Source organism: Sceloporus occidentalis, unplaced genomic scaffold (genome assembly GCF_023333645.1).
Source record: "Sceloporus occidentalis isolate IW3139 unplaced genomic scaffold, rSceOcc1.0.p SCAF_1, whole genome shotgun sequence".
Lineage (NCBI taxonomy): Eukaryota > Metazoa > Chordata > Lepidosauria > Squamata > Phrynosomatidae > Sceloporus > Sceloporus occidentalis.
Window position 1 is genome coordinate 12,133,274 of NW_028316981.1, and position 26,551 is coordinate 12,159,824.

The 26,551-nt window shown below is 46.7% G+C and overlaps 1 protein-coding gene and 1 non-coding gene across 2 annotated transcripts in view; both read left to right on the forward strand.

Annotated features, from left to right (window-relative positions):
• Window positions 1-26,551, forward strand: part of LOC149320763 (uncharacterized) — a 48,664-nt gene that overhangs the window by 17,090 nt on the left and 5,023 nt on the right. Inside the window, exons 7-10 of the mRNA XM_089506559.1 lie at window positions 604-692; window positions 3,378-3,504; window positions 5,984-6,103; window positions 10,529-11,243. Of these exons, the coding sequence (XP_089362685.1) occupies window positions 604-692; window positions 3,378-3,504; window positions 5,984-6,103; window positions 10,529-11,243 (1,051 nt within the window). The remainder of the gene's footprint in view (window positions 1-603; window positions 693-3,377; window positions 3,505-5,983; window positions 6,104-10,528; window positions 11,244-26,551) is intronic.
• On the forward strand, window positions 16,750-16,822 carry TRNAV-CAC (transfer RNA valine (anticodon CAC)). The gene has a single exon. It is a non-coding gene; the product is annotated as a tRNA-Val (tRNA).

Genomic DNA, 26,551 nt, shown 5'->3' on the forward strand with positions numbered 1-26,551 from the left:
GCAGTTAAAGTGGCATAAAACTGCATTATTTCTACAGTGTAGGGTCACACTAAGGTTTGAATCCTCCCTTGGTCATGGAAATTGGGCAACTCCCACTCCCTGAGCCTCAGAGGAAAGCAAAGCAAACCCCCTCTGAATAAACCTTGTCAAGAAAACTCCGTTAAAGATTTTTCTTGTAGTTACCATACTTACAGGAACACTATTTGCATGGGCATACCTTTCCACTTCTTATAAAAACACCTTGAGAGCCCACTTGAATTGTGATAAAGGTGGTGTGTTTTAAATAAATCAGAGCGGCAGCCCTATCATTAGGCAGAGTGGGGAAGCTGCATTAGGCCAAAAATTCTGGGCAATAAAATGATTTGTTTACTTTGTTATTGCTGCATTTTATTGTTGGGATTTTCCAATGTGAACATTTTGTGAGATAGGATTTGCATGGATTTTCTGCTCACGGGTCCCAAAATCTCAGGGCTGGCATCTTGAGTGGAGGTGGGATGCAAGTTGCTGCACCATCGCACATAACAAATTGTCTTGTACCAGCCCCTACAAGCCGGACAGACAGGTGTGCAAGAAACCCATGGAAAATAATTCTCTCTTTCTCAGGCTTTCGGTGGAGATCGTCTTTCTACTCAGTGTTTCTCCACTCCTGCAGGAGGCCCAGTGGGAAAATGGCTTTGTTAGAGTTGTCCCAGGTGAGTGAAGGGATTTGAAGACAGCGGCTGGGGAGAAGGAAAGGATTGTGTAAATGCTCTTGCTCTTGTGGGTAATGGAAACTTTTGGACCAGCTGTTTTTCTGGATGAATTAATGCAGACTGGAAAGGATGGTGCAGACTTAAGTCTATGAAACCTTATGGCACCAACTTCTTTCTTCCTCGTCTCAAAGGTGCTACAAGATCACTTTGCACACTGATATTCCATATTCCATATGTGATGTAGTGGTTCGAGTGTTGGACTATGAATTTGGAGACAAGGCTCAAAACCTGGCTCAGCCATGGAAACCCACTGGGTGACCTTGGACAAGTTATATTCTCTCGGCCTCAGAGGATAACAACGGCAATTCCTCTCTGTAGAAAGTTTCCAAGAAAACCCCGTGATAGGTTTGCCCTCCACCTGGAGGCACACAACAACAACATTTGGCCATATAGCAAATCCAATAACCTCACAAATCTACCAAACAGTGATATCTTTATTGGGCTAAAACAAAATGCACAATATTCATGATGCAAGCTTTCGAAGCTCCACTTGCTTCTTCATCAGGCAAGGTGTTAAAAACCATACAGGAAAAAAAGGAACTGAAGATGTTAGTCATAGGCCTGCATTTTGTTGTTTCTTAATTAAAATGGTATGGAGGGGCATATTTTGCAGGCTGTCACCTCTTCCTTCTGGCCATGTGGCAACTGGGAGATTCTCAAAGTCCAGGAAATATAACATCCATTTGCAACACAAAAAGATACTTCCTTCGCAATCCCGTTTGCAACAACAATTCTGATTAATGGCTATCAAAAGTCTCTGAAGTCTCTCAAAAGAGGCATCTGATAGAACACCAGTGCCATCTTGTGATCGGTTTTGGAAAGGTATCTAGACCTTGGTTCAGAAGGAAATTTACTTCTATACTATTGGACATTAAAAGTTTTTGTTTGATGACAAATAACATCAAGTAGAACAATGCCAATTCATTCAAAATAGAAAGAACAGCGAGCCCTACTGCTGCCATATATTTTCTTATGTATGTGTTTATTAGTTACATTTATGTTCCACCTTTTCTGCAGTGAGCTCAAAGTAGTCTACCTGGCTCTGTGTGTGTGTGTGTGTGTGTGTTGTGGGCCTATCCAAACTCTGTAAAAAGGCCTGCAAAGAGGGAGAGTCTGCCATCCTCCAAGGCAGTCTATTCCATTGCCAAACAGCTCTTCCAGTAAAGAAGTTCTTCCTAATAAATTTAAGAGGAACATCTTTTCTTATAATTTGAATCCACCGAGTCATTTTTTGTTTTGTTTTGTTAAATTCATGTTCTAGTGTCTGGAACAGTGGAAAACGAGATTGCTCTATCTTCTACATGGTGTGTTTTACCTATGGCTATCATGTCACCTCTCAGTCTTTTCTTCTCCATGCTAAACATACCCAGATCCCTAAGCCATTCCTCATAAGGCTGGCTTCCAGACCTTTTACCACCTTGGTTACCACCTCTAAATTCATTGTGGTTTGTCTGTGTGTGCGTCTGTATGTGCTGTGTGCCTTCAAGTCGTTTCTGACTTATGGCAATCCTAACACGAATCTATCAAGTGGTTTTTTGGTAAGATTTGTTTAGAGGCATTGCCTTCCCCTGAGGCTGAGAGAGTGTGACTTACCCAAGATCACCCAGTGAGTTTCATGGTCAAGCGGGGATTCGAACCCTGGTTTCCAGAGTCACAGTCCAACACTCAAGTGTTTTATCAGTATCCTTCTTGAACTGTGGTGACCGTGTCTCACAAATTCCAGTCTTCATAATAGATCCAAGGTTAAAGAACTCTTTTTTTTTTTTTAGGAATATATTTTTATTGATAAAATCATTTGTCATCTTTTACATGTTGTATTTTTAACCATTGGGGCGAATGTGTTGCAAGATACACAAACCCAACCAGGACTGATATTTTCCTCAAACCTCTCAATCTAAAACAGCATTTTCTTTTGGAGAATTACACTTGTTCTGTACTTTTTGCTATCATTCCCCACTTTGGTCTCTCTGCCTTTATTACATTTTCCATGGCATAAATACATAAATTAATACTTTCTTTCCTTTTGTTTAATGGCTTCTGTTAGGTTACTGTGGATACCGACTCTTGCTTAACTCACTCCCTGTTAATCCCTGTAGTCCCTTTATTGGGAGAAAGGCAGGATATAAGAAAAGAAAATAATAATAAAACATTTAATCTCACATATGTTTTGCATTTGACATGTGTGAAAAAAAGGTGCATGTTTTACAGGAAGCGTGAGCTCAGCTATTCAGTTGGCTTGCTCTTTAATCGCATCCCTGAATTCTCAGCCAATTCTTTTTTCCAAAAGTAAAATTAAAAGTACTCAGTTACAACAGAGTTGTATTACATGCCATGTTACATTATCCATGAAACATTTTCCCATCCTTTATTGTTGTCCCATCAACCCTCTAAATCCCCTCTCAATATCATCTAATTGTATGTCCCCCCCTTAATATGACATTCTACTTTCTATTATTTGATGGGATTACTAATTTATTTTAATTTCTCCTCTAAATTATTTTCGCTTAATCCTCTTCCTTTTTAATTTCACTCTCCCCTTGTATCATTCATAAGGTTGAAGAACTCTAAAACAAATTAGAAACTGATTTCTCCCTTCTGTGTTCAAAGCTATTCTTCCTCTTCCAGGAACCTGTATCTTTTGAGGACGTTGCTGTACGTTTCACTGAAGGGGAATGGGCACTCCTGGACCCCTATCAGAGAGCCTTGTACAGGGATGTTATGCAAGAGAACTATGAGACTGTGACCTCTTTGGGTAAGAATATATGCTTTCTTCATATGTGAGTGTCATTATTGGACTCAGTGAAAACTAGAGAGGTAATTTTTTTGGAAATTTTGAAGCCCTGGCTAAAATTTGTGGGGTGGTTATGGGACATTTCAAGTGGTTTGGGTATAATTTTCACCCTCAAATAGCCCAGAAAATCCCCAGACTGCTTGCAAATGGATCAGTTTTATTTGTGCATCTCCTCAAAACCAACAAAACAAAAAATGGTGCTCAGAATTGATGTAATGTCACTTCTAGTGCGCTTCAATACATGAGTGCAGCCCGGGAGGCGCAAAGATTATATGATAAAATTTATTCCTGTCCCCCTGCAGTTTTGTGCCACCACTCTAGTGTAATATCTCCCATTTGCTAGCTTAAAGCCATAGGAACGTTGTTTAATCTCTCTTTAACTTTTGTATCTTGTGGATTTTAATGATATGTTTTGAAATTTGGTGCAAGCCTTAAAGTGGGAAAAAAGCTGGGATAGAAGTAAATATCATCATCATCATCATCTCCATCCATCCATCCATCCATCCATCCATCCATCCATCCATCCATCCTTTGTGTCATTGGCATTCACTGACCAGAGATAGCACTGTTTCACTCATCCTCTTTTTTACAAGGCCTTTAGCTGGTGTATCACAAAACTACAAATCCCAGGATTTTGTGGGGTGGAACCATGGCAGTTAAAGAAGTGTCAAACTGCATTATTTCTACAGTATAGATGCACCCTTTGGTGACTTTACAGGCAGAATGTGCAGGACAAAGGGAATTCCCCTCCTGAGGTAAATGGATGAAAGCTTTCATGGCCTTCTTGGCTTCTGGTTTTTGGTCAGGACATTTAAGAAAGACAGTTTCCCAAAACCTAGGGTTGCCATAACTCCGGACCTCCATTTCCATAAAATCGAGCAATTTCATCAGCCAATCTTTCCAAGTTGGCTGGGTCGCGCTTTTCCAATGTACAGCATAGGTCGTTCTCCCAGCTGAAATCATATAAAATAATAATTTCCCATGTTTTTTTTCTAGTAAATTATCCATTACCATATTTAACAAGAACATTTTAGGGTCACATGGGAAATTGCACTCTAATATTAATTGCATTTTCTGATGTATCTGGGCCCAATATTTCTTTGCATATTCACAGGACCACCACATGTGAATGAAAGACTTACCTGTTATGTTAGGAGTCTTGACTGGGAGAAGACAAAAATGATATGGCGCCCTTTGGTTGATTTTGTAGAAAATGAAAATATATCTTCAAACTTTTGTTGGTAAACGTATTAAGTATGAAAATATTGTTCTTTTAAGTTGAAGAAATATGTAAACTCATAGCAAAATCAGAAGTTGAAAACAGGAGGTAAGGGAGCTAAATATTTCTCCCTTTATTCCTCCTTTTTCCTTTCTTTTTTCGGACATTTAAATAGGCTGGATGGAGATGTATAATGATATTTTTCCCCATTGTAGGGAATAGCTATATTAAGGACTATAGCATGGCAATGGCATGTCCCGCTGCCCTCTAGGAAGTCTTGTCTGTGTAGTAAAGTGTGCAGTTGAAGATGTTATATATGTATTATGTATTAATGTATGTAATAGATTGTAGTCGTTATGTAGATGAGTTGGATGTATTAGTCTATATGTGTTTGTTGTATTCATGTAGATAACTGTGGTTGTATGTTTGTTCTGCGTGTTATTTTAATGAAAATGAAATAAAGAATATTTTTAAAAAAAATAACTCCGGACCTCCAAAACGGGAAAAATGTAGGACAAAATTTTCAAATGTAGGACACAGAAAAATGTGTCCTACATTTGAAAATGTTGTCCTACATTTTCCCGCGGAGGCCAAGCGGCGAGGGAAAGGCTCCACTTAAGGAGGCTTTCCCTCCCCGCCTGGGCCCCGGGCCTCGCCGCGATTGGAGGCCGCGGAGGAAGGGCCAGGCCGCGGGCGATCGCCGGGGCCTCCCTTCCTTCCCCGGCCTCTGCAGAGGCCGCGGAAGAAGGGCCAGGCCTCGGGCGATCGCCGAGGCCTCCCTTCCTTCCCCGGCCTCCACAGAGGCCGAGGAGGAAGGCGCGAGGCTGCCGGTGATCGCCGGGGCCTCGCCTCCTTCCTGGCCTCCACGGAGGCCAGGAAGGAGGGAGGAGGCTGCAGGGAGGCGGGGAGGTTGGCGCGGCTGCGCGCAGGAGGCGCCACCTCCCTGCAGCCTCCTCTGCACCAGGCCTCGCTGCCCTCCTCTTCCTCAGTGCGGCCATGCGCGGTGGAGGAGGAGGAGGGTAGCGAGCCCCCCCGGGTTGCTCCGCAACCCCTCTGCAACCGGGCTTTACCCGGTTTTTGGATGGCACCCATGCCGGGAGCGGGCAGGTGCCGCCAAAACCGGGAAAAACCCGGTTGCAGCCGGGTTATGGCAACCCTACCAAAACCTCACAAATGAACAACACAACATTTTTACTGTCTGTTTTCATTTTTTTGCACCAGTTTTTCCCCTCGCAGATTCAGATCGGAACTCCAGGTTGGAGGAAAGAGAAGAGGAGACCTGCTTGATCCTAAACTCTCAGGGCTCTGTGGAGAAGAATAATCACAAAGACACTAATCAAGGTAGAATAAAAGACAAGGCAAGGCGAACTACCATGATCCGCTATGACTGGAGATAAATTCAGCTCTGGCTATGACTTTGTTCATGGACTAGAATTTTAGAATTGTATCACATGGGGAAAATAGGGGTTTAAAAAGCCAATTATCCCATGCAAGCACATTTAAGATTTTCAGACACATCGCTATAGTTGCTGCTTGAAAGTATAAACTTGTTTAAAGGAAGATAGCATTTGTGAATGTAGGAAGTTGTTCTTAAGGCAGGCAAAGCTGTGCCACAATTTGTGTCCCAAAGCCCTCATTTACCAAAAACACAAATGAATGGGCCCTACAGCCACTCAAGTCTTAAACTCTCCCTAGAAGCTAAAATGGATTAACTGAGACTAGTATGCAAAGGGATCTTGTAGTATCTATGAGACTGTGCAGAAGAAGTTGTAGCATAATCTTTCATAGACGTGGTCTGCTTTCTAAGATCTGAGAAAAGGTGCTACAAAATCCCTTTGCATACTGATATTCCAGACTAACATGGCCATATCATGGTATCTGCTGGGGTTTGGTTCCAGGACCCACCATAGATACCAAAATCTGTGGATTCTCAAATCCCATTATATGCAGTAGCAACAGTAAAATGGTGTCCCTTATAAAATGGCCAAAACCAAGGTTTGCATTTTGGAAATTGTGTGCGTATGTGAATATTTTCGAATTGCAGTTTGCTGAATCCATGGATGCAGAAACTGTAGATATCAAGGGCCAACTATGAACTAGTTAGCACATTTTCTCCAAAGTCATGTGATGGTGGCAAAGGAAGGCAGATCAAGGGCTGGTTCACACAACACAATTATAACACTATGCTTCCAGAGTAGTCGGCTGGGATTAGGCTTGCCATATCCCGCCTGGGGGCTGGACTTTCCCAGTTTGGGGCAGGGCCACACAGTCCCACCCTGGTTTGGCCCCTCCCCCGGGACCTCCCCCCCCCCCCAGCAAGGCCCTGGAGGCAGCTCCAGCCCTCCCCATGGCTGTGTGCCACCCTCCCCGCCTCCCTGCCTGACTTAGCCTAGAGAGCAGGTCTTAAAGACATCTGCCACTCAGAGCTATTGCCAGCCCACTTGGTATATATACCCTGCAAAAGGCATTACTTTCAGGTTACAGTGAGCAAAGAAAAAAAGGCCATCAATCGTTCCTGTTTCCCTGGGAGTCTAAATGCCTCATCTTTTAAATGTATAGCACTCAGTATTCTTGTAATTCTTTATCACAGGGTCGTTTTTGAGGCCCTAAACACCTTTCCTTGTAATATGCAAATTTCTCCCGAAGCTGACCAATGGGAAAGAAGCAATCAGCCCCCCTCCACTTGAGTTGGTTTTCAAGGGCTTGGAAGGAAGAGATTTTGCCTTGCAAGTTGCTGGTAAATAATAGAAGGCTTTGGGGTAGCAAAGGCTGCAGAAATAGTTTGACCCCCCCCTTTAAACATCCATGGCTCAGTGCTATGGGATTCTGGGAATTGTAGTTTCTTGTGGCACCAGAGCTCTTTTGACAAAAGGAGACTGAATGGAGGCGTTGCCTGGCTGGGGGCAGAGCCTCTTGCCAGCAGTGAGAAGGCTGCGATGATGAGGAAAAGCAGGGGCTCCTCTGGTGGTCCTGGCCACTTCCCTTGGCTCCCTCCCTCCCTCCTCCTCCTCTCAGAGCTCATTCACACTCCCTGGCTTTTCTCTCTCCCCCCCCCTGCACTTTGAGACCCCTTTAACTGCCAAAGCTCAATGCTCTGGAATTCTGGTGTCTGTGAGGCATTTGGCCTTCTCTGTCAGAGAGCTCTGGTGCCACAATAAACTACAATTCCCAGGATTCCATAGCACTGAGCCCTGGCAGTCCAAGCAGTGTGTTTTGGACACAGAGATCCTCCAAATGAATCCAGTCCCTAGCTTTTATATCTCTCTCACACACTGCAGGAATAATAACCCACTTTGAGACTGCTTTAACTCAGTGCTAGGGAATCCTGGGAATGCTAGTGTTTGGGAGACATTGAGACTTCTCTGTCAGTGATGCCTCTGAGGCCACAATAGACTACAATTCCCAGGATTCCCCAGCACTGAGCAGTCTCAAACTGGACCATTTCCTCAGTGTGGATGCACCTGGGGAGGAATTCTGGGCACTGCAGTTCAACTACGTTTGGAGGGTTATGGGACTCCCTGTCAGAGATAGCTCTGGGGCCACAATGTACTACAATTCCCAGCATTCCCCAGCACTAACCCAGGACAGTTAAGTCACTCTCAAACTGGATTATTTCCTCAGTGTGGATGCAGCTTTGGTGAGGAACTCTGGGCATTTCAGTCCAGCATTGTTTTATTTCTGCAGTGTATTTTGGACCAGAGACAAGGTGACCAGGCATCCTCCTCCTTTTCCAGGACATGTCCTCTTCTGTCACATTTCAAAAGGTCCTCCATTTGGATCATGGCTAAGAAGCATGGATTTATAAGTACATGGGTGTTTTTAGCTTTTATTTTTGGCCATGTCCTACATTTTTTTTGCTTGGGTGCCCTACATTTTGGGGTGAGGGCATTGGTCACCTTGGTCAGAGAGCTTTCCAGGGGTTAACTGCCATTCTGCTGTGGTGCTGGAACAAACCACCATTCCCAGAATTCCATAGCATTCAGCCAAGACAGTTAAAGTGGTCTCAAACCAGATTATTTCTCCAGTGTAGATGCAGCCCAAGCCTTTTGCCTCTCTTATGCCTGAGATTTCAAAGCCCAGCCTTGGCACCACAACAAACTACAAATCCCAGGATTCCATAGGATGGAGTGATGAGAGTGAAAGCAGTGTGGCAGCAGCCTAAGTGTGCTTAATGCAGTTCTTAACATGGTGCACCTCTTGCCTACAGAGTCTCACAAGACTTTTTTGTTGAACAACTTGTACCCATTAACTCCATTTCATGTCTCCTTTATTTAGTGGGGAGGAATACAGACAAAACAAGTCAAAATGAAGAAAAATCAAAGTCCCTTGACCAAAGGGTTTGGTTGTGGAATAAGCCTCTGAAATATGCAAGAGGCAGTGTTAAAATAAAGCCATGTTCAATGCTCAAATGTGCTGTTTGGAATGGGGAGAGGGGGTTGGCCAGAAAGGGAAGTATATTTCTGTGATCTGTCTACGAATAATGTCAAAATGTCCTCCATTTTTATCATGCCTAAGAAACATGCATTTATATTAACATTTCTAAAAAAGCCTCAATTTTTTGGCGTTTCCTCCATTTTTAAAAAATGTGTCCTACATTTGAAAATGTTGTCCTGCATTTGTCCTACATTTGTCCCGGTTTGGAGGTCCTCACTTATGGCAACCCTAGCTGGGATTAGGAGTTTAGGGAGGGGATATGGAGAATTTTCAGCCAGAGAGCTACAAACCCTAGGATTCATTAGCATGATGCCATGACAGTTGACATGGAAAACAGTGGGACACATTCACACTAAAACATATTTACTGTAGTGTGAATGGATCCCAAATCTGCCATTTCCAAGCAGCCCTGTTTCTCTCTTTTTTAAAAAATCCTTCCTAGCTGCTTTGTCACTTAATTTTTGCCCCTGCCAGACTGTCAAATTGTTGCTGTGTCCCTTCAAGTTGTTTCCAACTTATGATGACATTAAGGCAAACCTATCATGGGGTTTTCAGAGATTGAGAGTATGTGACTCACACAAGGTCACCCAGTGGGTTTCCACAGCTGAGCGAGGAATACAATCTGGGCCTTTTCACAGTCCACAATTATAGCAACCATGAGTCCTCTTTAATTCCTGTGGCTTCATTCTGTGGAATCCTGGGATTTATAGTTTGGTGTCACACTAGACCTCTCTGGCTGAAAATTCTGATTACCCCTCCCTAAACTGCAAATCCCAGGATTCTGTAGGATGGAGATTTGGCAATTAAAGTGGGATATAATGCTATAATTATGGGGTGTGACAGGTTCCTTTTACTGGCAAACTACAGTTTCCATTCTCAGCTACAGCTACCCATCTATAAGGAGATCTAATATTATGATTAAGAAACATAATTCCTCTCCAGCTGTGTCAGTGAGGTGCAGCGTTTGGGCATCAGGAGAGAATATTGTGCTGTTGAAAACACTGGATGCTCTTCTGCTCCCATGCTGAATTTTCTTAAATGGTAGCAAAACAGTTTTTAAAATATATTTTCGCTTTTCCTTTAAAATAAGGCATATGGAAGTTTAACATGCTTTTATTTTTGCTCTTCTTCTTTTCTTTTTTTATACTGTAAGCATTTTTGGGAAGTCCACAGTCTCAAAGAACAGCTAAGAAGTATATTAAATTGGCAACATACATGCTGCATGATCCAATCTGTGTTTACTTAGAAATGCTTAATAAGTTCTACTGCTTTCAGTAGTGCTTATTCACTAGTATAAGAGTTTTTGAATACAGCTGTCTTCTTTTCCCCCAGCCCTTGTTGCAGTGGATAAAGTGAAGGAGAATATAAATGAGAAAGAGAAGAATCTACAGCCAGGAATTTCTCCAGAAGATGTACCACAAGACATCCCTTTGAGAAAGGAGAGAAAATTCCAGGGTCCTGATGGGGGAGATGTATGTCAGGCTCGGCGTAGATCGGAAAGGCAGAGGAAGGCTGAACCAAACAACAGACAACAGGGACCAGTTCCTACTAAGAATGATGGTCAGTCCATAGGGAAAAACCCTGCACAAAATAAAATCTGCAAAGGCAGAAAGCAAAAGCCATGCCCCAAATGTGGGAAAATATTTAGCCAGAGCATCCTTCTTCTTAAGCATAAAAAGACCCACACAAGAATGAAGCCTTATCAATGTTCAGAGTGTGGGAAGATCTTCAGTAACAGCACACATCTTAGTAAACACCAAAGAACCCACAGGAAAGAAAAACGTTTTGGATGCTCAGACTGTGGGAAAGTTTTCCATCGGAGTTCCCACCTCTCCTCGCACCGAGGAATCCACACAGGGATCAAACCATACAAATGTTCAGCTTGTGGGAAAAGCTTTCGTCGGGGTCCTGACTTTCGAAGGCACCAGATAATCCACACAGGAGAGAAATTGCATAAATGCATGGATTGCGGGAAAAGCTTCGGCCTGAGCTCTAGCCTTATCAAACATGAAAGAATTCATACCGGGGAAAAACCATATAAATGCTCAGACTGCATGAAAAGCTTCAGCCAGCGATCTCATCTTATTGTCCACAAGAGGACCCACTTGCGGGACAGACCATACAAATGTTCTTTCTGTAGTAACAGCTTTACCCAGAAAGTGCATCTTACTTCACATGAGAGAACGCACACAGGAGAGAAACCCTTTCAATGCTCCTACTGTGGGAAAAGATTTAAACTGAACGGGGCACGTATGAAGCATGAAAGGAGCCATGGGTGCCACTTGGATGCTCAGACTGTTGGGAAACTTTCTCCCAGCACTCCCACTTTGCGTCGTTCTGAGAGATCGACACGAAGATGGAACTGTCAAAATGTTCAAAGAGTGGGAAAAGCTGCAGGTTAACAATTCATAAGGAAAACAAACTTTCAAAACAGAAACAGACAAGCCAGATGTGTCATGCTCCACTACGTTGTTTTTTCTTAACATTCTGAGCTTCCAGGCTACTCCAGGCTTCCACTGACCAGGAAGCCTGGAGTAGAGTTTATCTGCACTGAAAATTTATTACTGTCGTGGCATCATCCTGTGAAATCCTGGGATGTATAGTTTGGTGAGGGGCTTAAAGTTCTGTGCCAGAGAGCTCTGGTGTGGTTTGTTGTTGTTGTTGTTGTTGTTGTTGTTGTTGTTGTTGTGTATCTTCAAGTTGTTTCCAACTTACAGCTACCCAAGGCATACCTATCTTGAGGTTTTCTTGACAAGATTTGTTCAGAGGAAGTTTGACATTGCCTCCCCTGAGGCTGAGAGCATGTGACATGCCCAAGGCCACCCCGTGGGTTTCATGGCTGTACCAGGAATCGAACCCTAGTTTCCAGAGTTGTAATCTAGTGTTCAAACCACTACGTTATTCTGGCTTTTGGTCTGGTAGTTCAGGTGAATTGCACCAGAACTCTCCAGCAGATGATTCTAAGTAATTGTCTACATTTGCTGGAATACTCTGGACTGTCCCCGGAGTATTCTGGTCCCCAGTTCCATACGAATCCACCCTCTTACCTGCTGCAACAAAACATGGCAACGACGGGTGGCTGCTTACCCACACAGTCCCAGGTGACACCGCTACTGCAGGCACAAATAGCTCTGGCATCAGAACAAGGTGATTGGATAAGGACGCTTTCAGGGACTGCACAGAAAGTCAGCCGCTTGTCATTGCCATGTTTTGCTCTAGATTTTCTGGAAAACCCAGAGCATAACATAAACCTTTTCATAACATAAACCCCATATCTGAGGATATGGGGATGGAAACCCTGAATTGGGTCTGGGCATTGTGTAAACAGCTGTGCCCGATTTGGGGTTTGGAGGCTGCCTGCATGATATAAACAGTATCCAGCCAGCCCGGAGGGAATTTGGGGTATATAAGTAATGTAGACAAGCCCTAGGTTTTTCACCAATTATGCACAAACCAGAATTCCATAGAGTTCAATGCACTGTACCAGTACTAACCTCACCCCACACTGCTGCTGCTGTTGCCCAGCACAAGTGAGGGGGACATTGTAGAGAGCCTCTTTTGTCTGTGGAAGCTCTCCATATGATCTAGAATTTTGAATGTCTGGAACCCATAGAGAACCTCCGCGGGCAGTAACAGCTTTCCTTTTGAAACGTCACATTGTACAGGCTGACAAAGCGGGGACCAAGGGGACACGGTTAGGGCATTCCCCCTTCCTTCTGTGTTCTGAATAACCACATCCACAAGGCCTGAATATGGCAATATTTAAGACCCAATAGATGAGATATGAGAGCGATCTGCGTCAGCATCTTCCCCTGCCCCTCCTCACACTATTTTTTTTAAATATAGAAAGCATTGGAAGAGAGATTGCCCAGATTTTTGGTGGAACAAGAAAGGAGAGCCAATGTCGCACATGCATGTCCTGTTTGTAGGGTGGCTGGCATTCTGGTTAAGGACTGTAGACAGGGATCCCTTGCAAAAACAAAGGGCTGACTACTTTTTTCTAAACTGAAGCTATTGCATAGTTTATTACAGATGTCATTCCCCATGATAATAAAACAGACATTTTCTTTCTGCTATATTATTCATCTTAATACCTTTTATATATACCCCTCTTGATTATAAGGAATTCAAATATTTTTACATTTGTAAAGACCTATACTTTTTCCATCTACCATTCTGAATGGTTTAAAATGGCCATTCCTGTTTTTTTTTAGTGATCTTTTTTTAAAGACGTAGGGGGGAAATCTCACTTTAGTAGCCGCTCACCTGTTTTAAAGACCAGGGGTGTGGGATAACAACAACAACAGCAACCATAATAGTATTTATTAGTATACCACTTTTTCTCCAAAACTGGGACTCAAAGCAGCTTACAGTCTAAAAACATAATACAATTATCTCTTCTCTTGCTTGCTTTAAATCCAAATTAAAGACTTCCTTGTTCTCTAAAGCATTTGGAACTGTATCTTAATATTGTTTTATAATTTTATATTTGATTATATGCATTAGTTGTTTTTACAGTTTGTATTTTAACTGCGTAACTTGCTTAATTTTGTACAGTTTATATTTTACGACTTTTAGGTTGCACGCCATTGGCAGGTTATATGCTGTTTTGATGTAAAGTGCCATGCAAATTTATGGCACTATATAAATAAACATTAATAATAATAATAATAATATTTTAATATAATTAAAAACTTACAAAAGTGTCAATTAAAATGGGATTAAACTATCACACTATTAAAAGATAATGCATGCACTGTGGAAATAATGCAGTTTGAAACCCCTTTAATGCCATTAGTCCATCCTACAGAGTCCTTGAATTTATAATTTTGGAAGGCACCAGTCCTCTTTGGCAGAGAAGGCTTGTAAAACCTTGTAAAACTACAGATCCAGGATGCTGTCAGCTGGAGCTACAGTACTTCAAGTGATGTTAAACTGCATTATTTCTGCAGTGTAAATGCATCCTTGGAATCTGCAGTACGTATATAGCAAAATCCTCATGATGTTAAATTCACTTAAATCTGGTTCAGTTTTGCATGCCATAGCAGCCTTCTGCCAGGATCTTTGAGTCCTGATTTTCACTTTATGGCCCTGTGCCCTTTTGGTTAGCCCCAACTATATTATTTCAGTAATATAATTTCAATAGTTTTACATGACGGTTGCTGCAGCCATCAAAAATGCAAAAAAAAGTACAAATAGGGGAGAAATGCAAAATATCCCCATAAGCTCTACAATAATAACAAGAGACACATTTAATAGAACACAAATAAAACTTTGCTGGGTGTGTTTCAAAAGACACTGAGCGCCAGCGCAGTTGCGGTTTCCAGTGTAGCCTGTGAAGCTGCCAGTTTAAAAACACAACAGTATCTTTCCTCTCACACAAGCTACACACATCCAGGATGATCAAACCACAGAACACACGCTAGAACCCAACACATGTGACAGAATCCTGGGATTTGTAGTTTGGGGAGGCACTAAGTACACCTCCCTGAACTGCACATCCCAGGATTGCATGGGATGCTGCCATGGTAGTTAAAGTGGGATCACGTAGAATTTGTGTGAATCTCAAAAGTGCTACAAGATCCCTTTGCATACAATCATGAAGAATTGCTTAATATGAAAAGGATTTGGGTGCGTTTACTTGTGTGTGTGCACCTATGCTGTGGAAATAATGCAGTTTGATGGCACTTTAGGCTCATTCCCACTACGATAAGCTCGGAATCGTCATTATATGCCCCTAGTTCTCACTGGAAATCGATTATGATCCTCATTGGATCGATTCCAGCGGGAACAAAGCGGAGCAAACAAAAAAAGCCCGGGTTATTTTGACAACACTTTTTTAGAGGTTCTTTTGGGGGAAATCGATTCTGAAGCGATCCCTAACCGTGGGAACACCAGATTATAATCTATTCTTTCTGAGGGGAGGGACAAATGGCAGAGGGGTGTGTGCATGTGCCTATCCCTGCCCAGAGATGTCACACACACACCCCAGTGCTGCCTTTTTGGGTTGATTTTTTTTTTTTAAATATAGAACTAATTGCAAAATCAATAGATTGGTAAAGCAACTACTTGCAAGGAGAGACCCCAGCCCTGATTCCTCCAAAGCAGGCCGCCGCTTGCCCCACTGCCGTGGGGACGTAGCCAAGGGGGTGAGTTCTTGGGGTCCGGACCCCCCTTCTGTTAGATAAAATGACTGGTGTGTGCTGCTGCGCTGCCGCACCTAAGCCCCATTATAAGGGTGGCACTTAGTCTGGACCCTCCCCCCTTCCCAAAATCCTGGCTACGTCTCTGACTGCCACCTGGCTCCCTGCACTGCTGGCTGCCGCGATGATTGACAGATGAGCGGCGCAAATGGGGATGACTTTAGGGGCAAAATAAAGCGATTTTGCTCCCAGTAAGAAAAAGACCTGCTTTATAGTGTGAACAGGGGACTTTTGAATTTGATTATCAACACGGAGCAGAGCCAGACTGGGATTCGGACTATACTGTAAGTGGAAATGACCCCTTTAACTGCCATGGCACCATCCTCCAGAATCCTGGGATGTGTAGTTTGGGCAGGCACCAGCACTCTTCGGCAGAGAAGGCGAAAAGCCTTGTAAAACAACAAATCTCCGATTTCATAGGGTGGAGGTAGAGCACTTAAATGTGGGGTCAAACTGCATTATTTCTACAGTGCAGATGATGATGATGATGTTTATTATTATTATTATTATTATTCAAGTTGATCAGTTAGGGTTCATATTCTACACTGTCAAAACTATGCAGTTTGACACCACTTTAAGCGTGATAGCTCCACCTTATTGGATCCTGGAATTTATAGTTCTACAAGGTCTTGAGTCTTCTCTGCCAAGAGTGTTGGTGCCTTACCAAACTACAAATCCCAGGATTCTGTAGGATTGGAGCCAAGGTTACAAGTTAAAGCAGTATCAAACTGCATGAGTTCTGCAGTGTCGATGCACCCTTCATCAGGAAGGCGCAGCCAGATTCCTCTGCCCTACCTTGCTTTCCTTTTTATGCTGGTAATGTGATTCTAAAATCACACAATTTCTCCTGTATGTTTTTGCTGCCCTCTTCACCTGATTGAAGAACCCTGTGTCTTTCAAAAGCTTGCAGCCTTGCAATACCTAATTGTGCACCTTTGGGGTTGTCCTATATACATAGGCCAACCCCAAAGGTGCACTATTTTTTATATATATATATATATATATATATATATATATATAGAGAGAGAGAGAGAGAGAGAGAGAGAGAGAGACCAACCCCAAAGGTGCACACAGTATATATGTATGTATGTACTGTGTGTGAGTGTGTGTGTGTGTATAGGTGCTACCACAATTGTTATGTGTTTTCAAGTTGTTTTTTCTGACTTGTGATCCTAAGGCGACCTTTTGCTGGGGTTTTCTTGGCCAGATTTGTCCAGAGGAGGTTTGCCATAGCTTTCCCCTGAGGCTGAGAGAGTGTGATTTGTCCAAGGGCTGCAATCCCAAGGACTTGGGGTTTTGCTGTGGGCATAGAAATGGGCAGGCTTGTAGGCAGGCAGCAGCCAGGCTGGTGTTTCTGTAGTGTAGTGGTTATCACGTTCGCCTCACACGCGAAAGGTCCCCGGTTCGAAACCGGGCAGAAACAACCAAGTCTTTCTTTTTTTTCTTTCTTCTTCCTGGATACAGAAAACTGCTCCCTGCTGATGGATGCTGGGTGGCGGAGCTGACATTTATACACAAATATAGCTGTTTGTTTATTTTAAATGAGGCAGCTTCCACCCAAGTCATGGCTGTGACTCTGCTCTGCACTGCAAGCAAATCCTATGGGAAATCTACCCCAGAAAAAGCAACTAGAAATGTGTTTTCTGCCTCCCCTGAATGAAAAAGGCCTTGAGACTAGGAAAAACTGCAGGATAAGGCCATTGTGTTTCGACTGCAACATCTCCTGCCCTGCATATTTTACTCCAGTCATTTGAGGACTCCTCTCAAACCACAAAGGGTTAAGCTGGGGGGAGGTAGATGTTAATGAGAAGTTACATCATAGCTGACCTAAGGCCCAACTGGCCAATCAGTAGAGCAGGACCGGGAGTTTCAAGAACCTTCCATCAGAGGTCTTTAAAAGGCCTTGGGGACCATGTGGTCCTTTGTCTCCATCTTTCTTGTTTTGGGAGCCCAGCTGATGGTCCTGTGCCAAAAGGCAGGCTTAAGGGATGGGTTGGAGCTAGGCAATGAGGGCCAGCTCCTTGCATCCAAAATCCCATCAAGGACTGCAGATCCCATCTCTGTGTGAGTAGCTTAGGAAATGTGTTAGCTAGTGCGTCTAGGCTTTTGTTTTCTTTATCGTTTGGCTTGCCTGAAATGAGCATCTTGTAACTATGCATTCTGTAGCTGCAAGGCAAGGAGGCTGGGCATGAATGATACCTTATTACTCTATTTGGTCTAGTAGAATAAATACCTTTCTTTAAATGTATCTGCTGTCTCTGTACTCCTATACATGTGCCTTGGCTCAGGTGTGCTTGCTTAGGTTAGCAAGGGAAGGAAACTTACGTCCTTAGCAAGCCCCAGTGTGCACTAAGGGGGGTTCATTGGAGATTCACTGGGTGGTGGCAGCTATTATTATTATTATTGCTGCCATGTCAATCCTGTTTTGGCTGCAACAACTCCTGCCCTGCATACTTCTTTATGGCAGCTAATAATAATAATAGTAATAATAAAAACTATTGGCAACTAATAATGATGATGATGATGTTTTTTTTATCTGCCATAAAGTATCCATCATGTTGTCAGGCTACAATGTCTCACAAAACGACAGTTCCCAAAATTGCACAGCATGGAGCCATGGCAGTTAAAATGGTGTCAAACTGGGTTATTTCTGCAGTGTGGAGGCAGCCATAATGGGATGTGTAGTTTCACAAGGTCTTCAGCCTCCTTTGCCCAAAAGAGAGCTGGTGCTTTATAAAAACTACAAATCCCAGGGTTCCTTAGGGTGGGGCCATAGCAGTTAAAAGTGGTCTCAATCTGCATTATTCCTTCAGTGCAGATGGGGGGGGAAGGCAGGGCTTCAAGGGAACCTCAGAATCCTAGAGAGGCATGGAAGTCTGGGGTAAAAGAACATGGCGGGGACGATAGAGATGGCGCCTCTCTAGGCTTCCCTGAGGAGCATAGAGAGAGAGGTTGAGAGAGGGAACCAACAAGGTAAGGGAGCCATTTTGGGGCTTTGCGGGGAAGGAGAAGAGTCCATTTTGTGGGGCTGACCCCGAGATCTGCATGGTTCCCCCCAACACAGGCTTTGAGCCTCCCCTTTTGGGCAATGGACCCCAAGGGTGGCTTTGTTTTGAGGAAGCAGCTTTGCTGGGGGCTTATAAAGAGCATTGGGAATGAAAAAGAGGGAAGGTTTAAATGCCCCCCTCCTGTTCTTGGATCTGCTCCCCATAAGGAGCCTTCTTGTTCCCCAAACTCCAGGGGAGTGGGAGTGAGCTGGGAGGGAGGGAAGGAACTGCACACACAATACACACACACACAAATATATATATATATCTATACACACACATATACACACATGCATACACAAATAAATACACACAAATATGCATACACACACAAATATACACACACACCTATACGTGCACACTATATATATACACACACACGCATAACACACACACACATACACAGATACATACATAGATATGCACACACACACAAATATACACATACATATATGTGCGCACACACACACACACACAAATATATACATAGATGCATGTACACACACATGCACGCATCCCCTACACACACACATATATATACATACATGCATACACAAATACAAATATGCATACACACACAAATATACACACACACACATATATACCCATACATATATGTGCACACACACTATACACATATATACATATTTACACACACACAAGATAACATATACACATGTGCACACACACATATGCACACATCCCCTATATGTATATACACACACACACATATACATGCACACATATACACACACACAAACCCTATATATGTATACATACAGTTGTCCCTCCTGATTCGTGGGGGGTCCCTGTGAATCAGAAAAACCGCAGATATCCAGGCCTCATTGGATATTGACTTCCCCTCTGCAGAAATTCAAGACTGAATGGGAAGTCCACGAACTAGGAGGGATGACTGCGTACACACACATATATAAACACATACATATGCAAGTGTGTGTGTGTTGTTGCCTTCAAGTTGTGTCCAACTTACAGTGACCCTATGACAGGATTTTCTTGGCAAGTTTCTTCAGAGCGGTTTTGCCATTGCCATCCTCTGAGGCTGACAGAGTGTGACTTGCCTAAGGATACCCAGTAGGTTTTCATGGCCCTGGGTGGATTCAAACCCTGCACTCCAGAATCATAGTCCAACACTCAATCCACTATACCATGCTGGCTCCCATACATACACAGACACACAGCAATGGCAACCCCTTCTAAACCAACTTGCCAAGAAAACCTACAGTTGCCATAAGTCGGACACAACTTGAAACAACATACACACATGCACATGTTAACATACATGTATATACACACAGACACAAATGCATACATACATACACACATATGTGCCAGCTTATTTCTTTCAGTTAGTCTCAAAGATGCTGCAAGATCTCTTTATGTACACACACACTTGCTGAGAGAGTGAAGCTAGAGGGATACCATCCTGTTGGTTTATGAAGAGGAAAAGAAACCCAGTGTTGTTGTTTATTGATATAGTGCCATCAATTTACATGGTTTTACAGTTTTATTGCTGTTGTTGCTGTGTGCCTTCAAGTCATTTCCAGTTTATGGTGATCCTAAGGCAACCCTATTACAGAGTTTTCTTGGCAAGATTTGCTCAGAGGTTTTTTCTTTCTTTGCTAGTGGCTCCCTCTGATCATCTTGCTGTCAGGAGGTTCTTCCTGATATTGAGCTGGAATCTCTTTTCCTGTAGTTTGCATCCATTGCTTCTGGTCCTAGTCTCTGGAGCAGCAGAAAACAAGCATGCTCAATCCTCAATATGACACCCCTTCAAATGTTTAAACAGGGCTATCATGTCACATAATCTTTTCTTCTCCAGACTAGGGCATGGTTTTCAGACCCTTCACCATTTTAGTTGCTCTCCTTTGGATATGCTCCAGCTTGTCAACATCCTTTTTGAACTGAGGCGCCCAAAACTGGACACAGGATTCCAGGTAAGGCTTGACCAAAGCAGAATAGAGAAGCATTATTACTTCTCTTGATAGACACTATACCTCTGTTGATGCAGCCTAGAATCACATTGGTCTTTTTAGGTGCTGCATCACACTGTTGACTCAAGTTCAACTTGTGGTTTGCTAGGACTCCTAGATCCTTTTCACGTGTACTGTTGTCAAAGTCCAAAGTGCATAATTTAAGATATGAAGTTGAGGATGAACCATGTTAGACTTACTTGATCAGGTATAAACAGAAGTGGTTGGGAAAGTAAACTTGTATAAAGGTCTCAACCAGTGGGTAGAAATATGGTGCTGGTCACTGACTGACAGCTTTAACTTTGGCATAACAAAACATTGACTGGATGGTTGCATCAGCCATTTGCCACATTCCATTCCTTGCTTCTCTGTCAGGTTGACACTATCCAGGGTCCAGTAACATCAAAAATTCACCAAACAGTGATATTTTTATTGGGTCAACCAAAATGCACAATATACATGTTGCAAGCCAGGGGTAGGCAACCTTTTTGAGCCGGGGGCCGGGTTGCTGTCCCTCAGACAACTGGGGGGCCGAAGCTGGGGGGTGGAGCTTCCACCCTCTGGGGGCGGGGGTGTGTGCTGGGGGTGGAGCTTCCACTATCCAGGGGCGGGGCCGCATGCTCCGCCCCCAGAGTGGTGATGATGATGATGATGATGATAGCCTGCTCCTAGCCTGCTCCTTCCAGGCTTCTGAGGGCCCTGGGGGCCCTGAGAGGCCGGGAAGGAGGAGAGGGCGTCCTAGCCTGCTCCTTCCAGGCTTCTGGGGGCCCTGAGAGGCCGAGAAGGAGGAGAGGGACACCCGCAAGGGCGTCCTAGCCTGCTCCTTCCAGGCTTCTGGGGGCCCTGAGAGGCCGAGAAGGGGGAGAGGGACACCCGCAAGGGCGTCCTAGCCTGCTCCTTCCAGGCTTCTGGGGGCCCTGAGAGGCCGGGAAGGAGGAGAGGGATGCCCGTGCGGGCATCCTAGCCTGCTCGTTCCAGGCTTCTGAGGGCCCTGGGGGCCCTGAGAGTCCGGGAAGGAGGAGAGGGCGTCCTAGCCTGCTCCTTCCAGGCTTCTGGGGGCCCTGAGAGGCTGAGAAGGAGGAGAGGGACACCCGCAAGGGCGTCCTAGCCTGCTCCTTCCAGGCTTCTGGGGGCCCTGAGAGGCCGAGAAGGAGGAGAGGGACACCCGCAAGGGCGTCCTAGCCTGCTCCTTCCAGGCTTCTGGGGGCCCTGAGAGGCCGAGAAGGAGGAGAGGGACACCCGCAAGGGCGTCCTAGCCTGCTCCTTCCAGGCTTCTGGGGGCCCTGAGAGGCTGGGAAGGAGGAGAGGGATGCCCGTGCGGGCATCCTGGCCTGCTCCTTCCAGGCTTCTGAGGGCCCTGGGGGCCCTGAGAGTCCGGGAAGGAGGAGAGGGCGTCCTAGCCTGCTCCTTCCAGGCTTCTGGGGGCCCTGAGAGGCTGAGAAGGAGGAGAGGGACACCCGCAAGGGCGTCCTAGCCTGCTCCTTCCAGGCTTCTGAGGGCCCTGGGGGCCCTGAGAGGCCGGGAAGGAGGAGAGGGATGCCTGTGCGGGCGTCCTAGCCTGCTCCTTCCAGGCTTCTGGGGGCCCTGAGAGGCCGGGAAGGAGGAGAGGGATGCCTGTGCGGGCGTCCTAGCCTGCTCCCTCCAGGCTTCTCAGGGCCCTGGGGGCCCTGAGAGGCCGGGAAGGAGCAGAGGGCATCCTAGCCTGCTCCTTCCAGGCTTCTGGAGGCCCTGAGAGGCTGAGAAGGAGGAGAGGGACACCCGCAAGGGTGTCCTAGCCTGCTCCTTCCAGGCTTCTGGGGGCCCTGGGGGCCCTGAGAGGCCGGGAAAGAGGAGAGGGACGCCCCCGCGGGCGTCCTAGCCTGCTCCCTCCAGGCTTCTGAGGGCCCTGAGAGGCCGGGAAGGAGGAGAGGGACGCCCGTGGGGGCGTCCTAGCCTGCTCTCTCCAGGCTTCTGAGGGCCCTGGGGGCCCTGAGAGGCCGGGAAGGAGGAGAGGGACGCCCGTGCGGGCATCCTAGCCTGCTCCCTCCAGGCTTCTGAGGGCCCTGGGGGCCCTGAGAGGCCGGGAAGGAGGAGAGGGACGCCCGTGGGGGCGTCCTAGCCTGCTCCCTCCAGGCTTCTGAGGGCCCTGGGGGCCCTGAGAGGCCGGGAAGGAGGAGAGGGACGCCCGTGGGGGCGTCCTAGCCAGCTCCTTCCAGGCTTCTGGGGGCCCTGAGAGGCCGGGAAGGAGGAGAGGGATGCCCGTGCGGGCATCCTAGCCTGCTCGTTCCAGGCTTCTGAGGGCCCTGGGGGCCCTGAGAGTCCGGGAAGGAGGAGAGGGCGTCCTAGCCTGCTCCTTCCAGGCTTCTGGGGGCCCTGAGAGGCTGAGAAGGAGGAGAGGGACACCCGCAAGGGCGTCCTAGCCTGCTCCTTCCAGGCTTCTGGGGGCCCTGAGAGGCCGAGAAGGAGAAGAGGGACACCCGCAAGGGCGTCCTAGCCTGCTCCTTCCAGGCTTCTGGGGGCCCTGAGAGGCCGAGAAGGAGGAGAGGGACACCCGCAAGGGCGTCCTAGCCTGCTCCTTCCAGGCTTCTGGGGGCCCTGAGAGGCTGGGAAGGAGGAGAGGGATGCCCGTGCGGGCATCCTGGCCTGCTCCTTCCAGGCTTCTGGGGGCCCTGAGAGTCCGGGAAGGAGGAGAGGGCGTCCTAGCCTGCTCCTTCCAGGCTTCTGGGGGCCCTGAGAGGCTGAGAAGGAGGAGAGGGACACCCGCAAGGGCGTCCTAGCCTGCTCCTTCCAGGCTTCTGAGGGCCCTGGGGGCCCTGAGAGGCCGGGAAGGAGGAGAGGGATGCCTGTGCGGGCGTCCTAGCCTGCTCCTTCCAGGCTTCTGGGGGCCCTGAGAGGCCGGGAAGGAGGAGAGGGATGCCTGTGCGGGCGTCCTAGCCTGCTCCCTCCAGGCTTCTCAGGGCCCTGGGGGCCCTGAGAGGCCGGGAAGGAGCAGAGGGCGTCCTAGCCTGCTCCTTCCAGGCTTCTGGAGGCCCTGAGAGGCTGAGAAGGAGGAGAGGGACACCCGCAAGGGTGTCCTAGCCTGCTCCTTCCAGGCTTCTGGGGGCCCTGGGGGCCCTGAGAGGCCGGGAAAGAGGAGAGGGACGCCCCCGCGGGCGTCCTAGCCTGCTCCCTCCAGGCTTCTGAGGGCCCTGAGAGGCCGGGAAGGAGGAGAGGGACGCTCGTGGGGGCGTCCTAGCCTGCTCCCTCCAGGCTTCTGAGGGGCCTGGGGGCCCTGAGGGGCCGGGAAGGAGGAGAGGGACGCCCCCGCGGGCGTCCTAGCCTGCTCCTTCCAGGCTTCTGGGGGCCCTGAGAGGCCGGGAAGGAGGAGAGGGATGCCCCCGCGGGCGTCCTAGCCTGCTCCCTCCAGGCTTCTGGGGGCCCTGAGATGCCGGGAAGGAGGAGGAGGACGCCCGCGCGGGCGGCTCTGCCTGCTCCTTCCAGGATTCTGAGGGGTCTGAGGGCCCTCAGAGGCCGGGAAGGAGGAGGAGGACCCCCGTGCGGGTGTCCTAGCCTGCTCCCTCCAGGCTTCTGAGGGCCCTGAGAGGCCGGGAAGGAGGAGAGGGAAGCCCGTGCGGGCGTCCTAGCCTGCTCCTTCCGGGCTTCTGGGGGCCCTGGGGGCCCTGAGAGGCCGGGAAGGAGGAGAGGGACGCCTCCGCGGCCGTCCTAGCCTGCTCTAGCCAGGCTTCTGAGGGCCCTCGGGGCCCTGAGAGGCCGGGAAGGAGGAGAGGGACGCCCGCGCGGGCGTCCTAGCCTGCTCCTTCCAGGCTTCTGAGGGGCCTGGGGGCCCTCAGAGGCTGGGAAGGAGGAGGAGGACACCCGCGCGGGCGGCTCCGCCTGCTCCTTCCAGGCTTCTGAGGGGCCTGGAGGCCCTCCGAGGCCGGGAAGGAGGAGGAGGACACCCGCGCGGGCGGCTCCGCCTGCTCCTTCCAGGCTTCTGAGGGGCCCGCTGCCGCCGTCGGAGCCCTGTTTGAGGCCTCCGACGGCCACAGCGGGCCTCCTGGAGGCCTGTGTTTTGCGCGACCTTTTCTGAGGTCGCGCGAGACTTCACCTCTGGGCGCCGCCATTTTTTTCGCCGAAAATGGCGGCAAAGTCTCGCGCGACCTCAGGGAAGGTCGCGCGAGACTTCGCCGCCATTTTAGGCGAAAAAATGGCGGCGCCCAGAGCAGCAAAAGCCGCAATAGGCGGCGGCGGCAACAGCAGCCAGGGGCCGGCTAGAAGGCCTCCGCGGGCCACATCCGGCCCGCGGGCCGGAGGTTGCCGACCCCTGTTGCAAGCTTTCAAAGCTCAAGTATCCAGGAACAATAGAAAATTCTTTCTAGGACTAGAGGATGAGGGTGGGCATACTGACACTTTTCTATTAATACCAGACGTTCTTTTCAGTTTTCCATACTGGTGTCCCATGGTTGTTGTTCTGTGCCTTCAAGTCATCTTCTGACTTCTGGCGACACTAAGGCAAGCCTAATGTGCGGTTTTCTTGGCAAGTTTTTTCAGAGGGGTTTGCCATGGCCATCCTCTGAGGTTGAGAGTGTGTGGCTTTTGCCTTATCAGTTTGGTACCTCATGACATCTCAGCACACACACACACACACCCAGAGATGCCCCGTGCCCATCTCCTCCCTCCTTTTCTGCCTTACTCAAGGAAATCCCAAGCAGAGGGGAGAGGAGACCAGCTTGACTTGGTGTGGATTGGGAATGTCTCCTGCACAGCTCGCATTCCTGACAACCAGTATCTGCTTCCATTTTCTGGTGCCTTAGTGGGGGAGTGGGGACTGCCAACATTGTATCCCCTTATTTTTTGCACCCAGGATGGAATACCTCCCCTTCTCTTCCATTGGTGCAACACTGACCAGGACAGCATCATTCCTATGGAAACAGTGTAGCTCAAACTTTTCGTTTGCCTTGCCATCGCTTTGCTAAGTAATTGGGAATTTTAAAAATCATATGTTGCACTGCATTCAGAATATTTTGATAAGTAACTCCTGGATTTAATATTGTGTTGCTTATTCCAATATTGAAAACATACACAAAGTTAATGTATTTTAATGGTCACAGAAGCAAAGATCAAACCTTAGTTCTTTTCCTTTTCTTGTTCATTATACAGGCAGCCCTCTGTGTCCACAGATTTAACCATCTATAGTTTGAAAATATTCAAAACAATATAAATTCCAAAAGCAAACCTTGAATTTGCCATTTTATATAAAGGACATCATTTTACTATGGGCCCGAACAGACAGGCAAAAAAAAAAAAAGCTGATTTGGGTAACTTTGGGAGGTATGCTGTTTAAAGGATGCATGCTTCCTAAGAGGCTGGAAACAGTGTCGAAACCACGCTCCACTCCTAAGGACTAGAGCATAGCTTCGTCACAGCTGCTGACATCTTAAGATGCATGTGTCATTTAAACAGCATACCTCCAAAGTGACCCGTAGCAGCTTTATTTTGGCCTCTCTGTTTGTGCCCTATGCCATTGTACGTAATGGGACTTGCTCATTTGTAAAGTAATGTATTTTAACTGTTGGTTTTATGTGTTTTGTATTTTAACATGTTGTGCCCCACCTCAAACCTTGGGAGGTGGGAATTGTTGTTGTTGTTGTTGTTATCATCATCATCCACTAATTTTGGTATTCATGGGGGGGGGGCGAAACCAAATCCCAGCGAATACCAAAGACCCATTGTATCAACAGCTGTCAGAGTCCAGAGATGGCCTAGTTTATATGTCCTTTCTCTTCCTCAGAGACAGAGGTATAGTGTGAACAATGGGTTCAAGTAAACAACATTTGGACATTGGCACTTGCCTACTACTTGATACATGGAAATATACGTAGATTATTTGTGACTAGAGAACTTTTACACTGAGAACACATTTAATGCAAGGGATATATTCTGGGACCATAATGAAAATTGTGGATGATGGCAAATGCTATTTTTTTTTACCTGAAAGAAATTCCGTCTTGGGTTTCCAGCGGAAGCATACTATAAAATCACTCTGGAGGACCCAGAAATGGCTAGAAAACTGTTCTTTCTAGGCATTTCCAGCTTCTCCAGTGTGATTCTGTGGTACACTTGGGCCACAGGTTAAACAGGGCAGCATGCAAATGC